A 7,394-nucleotide genomic window follows, 5' to 3' on the forward strand; every position below is an offset into this window, starting at 1 on the left:
AAAATAGTCTATTGTGGGACACGAAGTAGCATATGTTCATTTGCTAACTAGCGCATGCGCACTCACCATTATATCTAAATAGGAAAATGAATTCCTAGCATATTAATTCGTACAACATAATAAAGAGTGATAAAAAACGCACAAAATATAGGTTTATTAAGAATCCATCAGACGAGCACCTGGCAGAACGGTTATCACCAGTCCTGCCTGTCACAGAGACTAGAAAATCAGGAATACTCGAGTGCACACGACCTACTCCGATTAATTCATATCATTAATAAGTTCTCGACTGTTTTAAGTTTTTAAAAAATGTTTTAATCTATGCAGGGACAAAGTTTGTATCCGTTTTCCGCACCTCAACAAACCTTCAAAACCGAATTTTCATGGCAACAAATATTTTAATATTCATATTTTCGAGTGGCAAGTGAGTGTTGTGTGAGGCGCTCATCACACTAGATTTTTTGTCAATAATCCTATGAACTAATTTCAGCCCCTTATTTAACACAGTCTTCTTCGCAAATTATCATTTTAGATTACTATTTTATGTTTGCATCGGTATTGGTAGTTTTATTCATATTTCCATTACAATAGAACAGGTCCTGATTCTATAATCAAGCATATAAATAACATGGACAACTGTCGATGATTACGCAATATAATTATTGTATAATGAAGATAGAGATGTTCTTATTTATTGACGTGACAATAGTTGATTACCACGTTCCGTATGACAATAGTTCATTACCAAGTCTGATTTCGGCTGTCGCGTTGTAGCAACCCCTGTGTTGCAAACAATGGTTTAGATTGTTAATTAGAAATTAGGCCCAACCCTTATTTCTAATTATTTTTACTCAAAGAAAGTTCTACAAGACTAATTTATTTGTGCAACTTTTTAGGTCTCTTCAGCCACTAGGGTCATATTGCATTGCACTGCATTTATAAAATATAATAAGTACTAAGGGTATTATGTGATTATGCAAAAAGGAATCACAATAAAAAACTCTAAGAAACTGGATTATTAAATCAGTTAAAAATAGAACCATATTTTACTAACTGGTTTTATCATTTTAATAAAATAAAATTGGAAGAAACAAACAATCATAAAGTTTAATATTATATATACATTTTAAAATAATTGACGGTATAATTTCAAATTACGAAAAACTCCCTAACCACCCAAACCCACTCGTTTCTAACCTTGCTTCCTCTTCCATTCCTGGCAATCCTCCAAGGCGCCTGAAAAGAAGATGGCCTCGTGACCTTATATTGTAAATTGTTTTTAGAGTTCTACTACTGGGTAGTTTCTCTACATCCTGTATCATATCATTATGTCATTATGATCAAATTTACTGGTTGTATTTTTTTATACAGTTGTAAATATCAACAAATAAATAAAAAAAAATGGGGTGCGGTCAATAGAGAACAAAAATAGTTAACAACTATTTCTTTGCCGACGCTTCGCCCCACTTTGTGAAGCTCTACAAAGTGGGGCGAAGCGTCGGAGCTCAGAGCTTTTCAAGGTTAGATTTTTCTAGACTCAAAAGCTTTTGTCTTTTCAGGTCTCGAAAGCTCTTAACTTTAACAGTTCTAATGAAGCTCTACAAAGTGGGGCGACACGTCCGCAAATAAATAGTTGTTAACTATTTCTGCTCTCGTTGCTTTCTTGATTTTCTTCATAATTATAAAGTTTAATTATCGTGCCAAAATATAATAAAATGTCACAATGCAATTATTTATTAATTTTAATAAATAAATTTATACTTCTTTTGATCGAGTCTGGCACTCAGCTATACAAGATCCGTAAAATCTACTCCCTACATACTTCCTCATTATCCGTTCTTATCGCTGCGACAGATTATTTCAAGTAAATAACAACGCTTATTCATCCCTATTCCGTCAGTCTGCTGGCGCGCCTCAGGGTATTATCCTAGTTCCTATCTTGTATAAAGTTTTTACAGCTGATATACCATCCATCCTCACACTATTCTTACCACGTATGCCGACGACACATGTCTATTACAATTATCCTTACATTGTATCCCAAACCCTCCAATCCCACATCAACACCCTTGAAGAATGGTGCAAAAAATGGAGGATTAAAATAAATTCCAATAAATCCCACCAAATCACATTTATCCTTCGTCGTAAACCCATGACCTCTTGCCTTATAGTATCCTTTAATAATACCACACTTATTCCTGTCGAACAGATTTGTTACTTAGGACTACATCTGGACAAACGGCTAACATGAAATCTTCAAGACAGAACAAGACTGAAAAAAGACTGCTCGTCGATTCCGATAATTACAGCATTTACTAGACAAACGGTCTAAATTGCCAATCCATTACAAAAGATTGATCTACATGACAATTATAAGTCCTATCTGGTCATACGGAGTTGAGCTTTGGGCTCAACTAAACCATTAAATTCCTCCCGAATCCAATCCTTACAGTCTAAAATCCTCCGTAAAATCCTTACTGCTCCTTATTTTGTCACGGATCAAGTCATTCATCAGGACCTCAATATCTCATATGTAGCCAATTCAGCCAGAACCAGATACCAATCCTTCCATGATAAACTTCCCAACCACCCAAATCCACTTGTTTCTACCCTGGCTTCTCCTTCAATACCTAATAATCCTCCTAGGCGTCTGAAAAGAGAATGGCCTTGAGATCTTCTCTTCTAGAAATATTATTGGAGTTCTATCAATGGGTAGGTTCTCCACATGTTTGTATCATGTCACTATGCCACCTACAGCAAATTTACTTGTTGTATATATTTTATACAGTTGTAAATAACAATAAATAAATTATTAAAAAAATTATACTTCAAAAACCATGAATATTTATAAATACGTGAAGTTAGCTGATTTCAAAATTCACTAAGTAAATTTAATAATTATGTACATCTTGTTAGGATTTCATTTTTATACATCGTTAATATTGAGTTGGTAATTTAATTTCCATATTAGATCTCTGCTTTATGTCTGAAGAAACAATGGAGTTCCTTAGACAAACAGCACAAACAAGCAGTAGGTTTGGGGGTGTTGAGTAAATACTAGAAGTAGAAATTGAAAGACAACAGAATCTTGCGCTGACCCAGGTTTAAACAAATATGGATATAACCGTCCTTCGGCTCGTTGTGCTTCAATTCGGCACATTCTCCAATAGGTTTTTTTTACAATAGCCTTTAAAAAGAGATTTTTTTTTTCTAAGTTTGCATGAATTTCAATTGAATGTGGATTTACTTAAATGTGGTACCAATGTTGGTTGATTCAAAATCTGCTATCATATTGGTTCATCAGCTTTATGTTCGCAGGAAATTCAAGTTTTAATATGAAAACCTCTGGAAATATAACGAATCAGTTAAATCGTTTAAATCAGATTGAAAATCTATATGTAAGTGTACTATTTAAATGTAATTTTGACGAGAAGATAGTTGAAAGTGGATATGATTTATGATAATAAGATGGTTGTCAGAGAACGAGTTGAAAAAAGGTGTTAAACAAGTTTTTTCAACTTATTTGTGTTATTCTCTGACCGCACTCCCAACCACATTCTCCTCCTGTACTTTAATTTTAGTATTTCTTCAAATAAATCTAATGGATTGTTATGCTAACAAGCAAGGGAAATTCAATATTAACGTTTATTAAATATAAAAAAAATCGCTTTTATAGGCTCTCTTTGCGAAGTCAAGAAAGATGTTAATGTATAAAACCAAGTAGAATGCATAAAACTAAGGAAATACATAAAATCAATGGGAATGCATAAAACTATTTCTATTATACTGACTGTGAGTGAGAGATCGTCATATGGGGGTATTAAGATATATAATCATTTTTATAAAAGAAAAAAATATACTGTCTATATATGGTATTATGTATGAATATAATTTACTCACCCCTGAGATATCTGTTTTGCAGTTATAGAAGTGCACTCTACTAACCTGGAACAAAAGGAATTTCCAGTAAAATTATTTAATCACATTAATATTTCTACCAGACTAAATAAATTAAATATGTTTTTAATAAATTACTTATAACTGAACAATATGACAAACAAGATATAATTTTTATAATAGAACATTATTTCACTGAATTATTTTCATTATATTCTGTTTAATTTTTTCTAGTTTAAATATTTTTAATTTAAATCTTAATCTTTCAGTAAATTTTTTCCATTTACAAATATTATAGAAAAGGCATAAATTGTTACAAAAACATCATAAATACTTTTTATTAAATATTCTAGTCGAATTTCACTCTACTTTTTTTGTAAATATTTGCAACCTCACTAATTAAGCAGACATACTTCTGAGTTACTCAAAACTGTAGATATATTTGAGATAAATCCTTTGTAAAATACTATAAAATATAAAATACAAGAATTATAGTAATGAGGAATATTTGACGAAACCTTACTGATGAGAAAAAAAAAAAACTAAACAAAGAATTAGGAAGTACTGTTTCTTGTCCAACATTTTTGGCAAAGAACTTGTTTGGTCGTATAATGCTCACCAAGTTATTGTAATCCAATCAAGGTTACATACTTTAAAGGTGATGTGTATACCCCAGCAGTCTCTCCAGAGTCTAGTGTTGATTCTGAACTGATTTAATATAATAAATAAATATTCACAACCAGTCAAACTCAGTGGGCACTAATCCCATTCCGTAGATATTAAAGAGTAATAATTCATAAATCAACTGAGATCTATATTTTTGGACTATGACAATAGAATCAAAGGCTTGATGTTGGAAAATTGTTTGGATTTGATGGACACACGTCACTTGACGGAAGACATGTATATAATAGCGTGACACGAACTGATGATATTCGCACCTCTGTTTTTGTCTCGTGAAATATAAGTCGATACTAACCAATATTCCATGCATTTGGTGTGTGTTCAATTACTTGGCTATGGAGGCTCACGCCGTAACTTCTTTATTAAAATTTTAATTAATTAAATAACTGTTTAAATAATAATAAAAATTAAAAATCAGATAATATTAAATATTATTGCCATTTTACAATTTAAACAAATAATCAAATGAAAAATAAAGAGAGATCCATACAATAAAGTGATCACTAACGTAAATAAACAATTATATTGACAATAAAAAAAACAAATCTCACTCATTTTTTATTTAAATATGATGTATACCAGTTTTCCCTTGTGAAAACGCTTTATTTAGATATGTTTCCTTCTTACCTTTAAAAAATATATTATCATCAAAAAGTTCTATTGATCACAATCAAATGTAAAGCTGCATACTCCATAATGACTATCTTCAAGTAAAAGTTTATGTAACCCAAGTAATTAATTACATCGGAGATTGGAAAATATCACTTCAGTTTTTCAGTAAAGATTAAGAAATCTTGTATCTGTAAAGTAGCTTGTATATATTCTTGCTTAGATTTGGCAATTTCCGCTCATGAATTTTGTTACATTTTCCAATCTAATCCGGAAAATCGATCTCAGGTTCAATTTCAGTTTCGTACATAAAAAAATCTTATTTTTACACATCTTTATTTTGTAGTATATTTAGGTTACGTTCTGTAAGATATTACATTCAATCAATTTTTATTATAATAGACGTTATGTTCATCAATATTTGTTTTATAACTTCGATGAAGATGAATGAGGAGCTATACAGAAAGACTTAATGAGATACTTGCCAACGTGACCAACAGTCCAACGCGACCAGGAAAGTACTGCCTTTTTCGTTCTCAGTATTCCAAAAATTACATAATGTTAGATAACATCAAATGATGATATTATGTAAGGAAATTCGACCTTCATTTTTCAATTAAGTTCGTAAATCATTTAGCAGAAAGACTTATTAAGTTGGAGACCATGTCTTTTTGTTTTTCAACTTTCTGTAATCATTTTTCTTCCCGAAGCCACTTTGGAATTGGTTTATTGAAATTTTTTATCAGAATATGATTAAAGCTACTTTATCCATAACGTCGGTATTTAAATAAAAATCGTTCCAATACTGTGTAATGGTAAATAACCTAACTAACACTCTCATAACAGGAGCAGGTTTTAAGGCACTTGAAAAAAATTTGAGCTAGGAGTCATGTAGATGCGTTACAAGAATACTTATACTTTCTCTTAAACATACTAATTTAATAATTTAAATAAATAGTAAATAATAATTTAATAAATAATTCGTTAATAAAATTGGTTACATTGGAGGTATTCATTATATTGTGTTAAATTAAAAAAAAATAACATGTTAATTATCATAAGTATAAGATTGTGAGCAGCTTGAAGTCCAAGTTATATGTTAAATGGAGAGGAGCTCCTAGAAGATTTTCTGGGCAGCTTGTTTTGCAATGTTGCCTTCCAAAACCTTCTAGGATTTCATATTTTTGTATACTTTTTGATTTTTCTTAGTTTTGATTAAAGTAATTTGTTACCTAAAGTGAGTGAAAAGTGGAAGTAATGTAAACGTTTGGCCACTGAGAGTCTTGTTGATCTTCTAACTTGTGAGGAAGAGAAACATGATGAGATAATTGATAACTGAATAGAAAGTATTTGCTACTTTTATCCATTACTTTATTACAGTTTTAAAAACGTCCAAAGCAAAAACAACACGATAAATTAAAATCATTACAAAATATAATAAAAACATTTAAAGAAGATAGATAGAAAAACAAATAAATTTATATACATAATAGTTGACATAACATTAACTTCTATCAATTTTCTTTCCATCTTTATCCATCCAAAATTTAAAAGTCATATTTTACGGTCAACTATATATACATATATATATTATACATAGTATGCACTATTATATAACACACTATTACTATTACTTTTTTTCTCTCTTGCATAGTAACTCTATACAAGAGTTTATTTAAAAAAAGTGTACATACCCCACGCAAAACCGCATACTATTTGTATGTAATGTGAAGTTAACATTAAAATGTGTTATAGTACTATACTAAAAATGTTAAAAGAAAAGATAAAGAAAAGGTTTTTATTAAATTGAACCTTTTTTGATCGTACAGGGTGCAGTTGAAAAGTAAGTGATTAAAAGTTAGTGGAGTTTGTCCGTCGCAAATACAGAAATCAGTGTTAGTTATATGGAATCTCTTAAAGTAGTGTATGGGCGGTCCATGTTCTGTCAGTAGTTGAGTCAGTTTGTAATGTGTACTTTTTATTTTGCTATAATTTTGAGAAGTTATTTTAACTATCACTATTATATATTATACCATTATATAGTATACTATTAATATTATATACTATTACTATTATATAGCATACTATTGTATATTTATCAGTGAAACCCTTAAGCAGAGATGGGCAGAGAGGAAGAAATTGAAAAACAACCTGAGTCATAGTCGTGTAGTCCTTAAGGGTTGTTAATAATATATTAACTTATA

The 7,394-nt window shown here is 30.5% G+C and overlaps 1 protein-coding gene across 1 annotated transcript in view; it reads right to left on the reverse strand.

Moving 5' to 3' along the window:
• The window catches only part of LOC106692458 (uncharacterized), a 236,577-nt gene that overhangs the window by 93,332 nt on the left and 135,851 nt on the right, over positions 1–7,394 (reverse strand). Inside the window, exon 3 of the mRNA XM_014438415.2 lies at positions 3,901–3,945. Coding sequence (XP_014293901.1) covers positions 3,901–3,945 — 45 coding nt within the window. The remainder of the gene's footprint in view (positions 1–3,900; positions 3,946–7,394) is intronic.

The sequence above is a fragment of the Halyomorpha halys genome, unplaced genomic scaffold, assembly GCF_000696795.3.
Source record: "Halyomorpha halys isolate HHAL.00 unplaced genomic scaffold, Hhal_1.1 Scaffold58.1, whole genome shotgun sequence".
Classification (NCBI taxonomy): domain Eukaryota; kingdom Metazoa; phylum Arthropoda; class Insecta; order Hemiptera; family Pentatomidae; genus Halyomorpha; species Halyomorpha halys.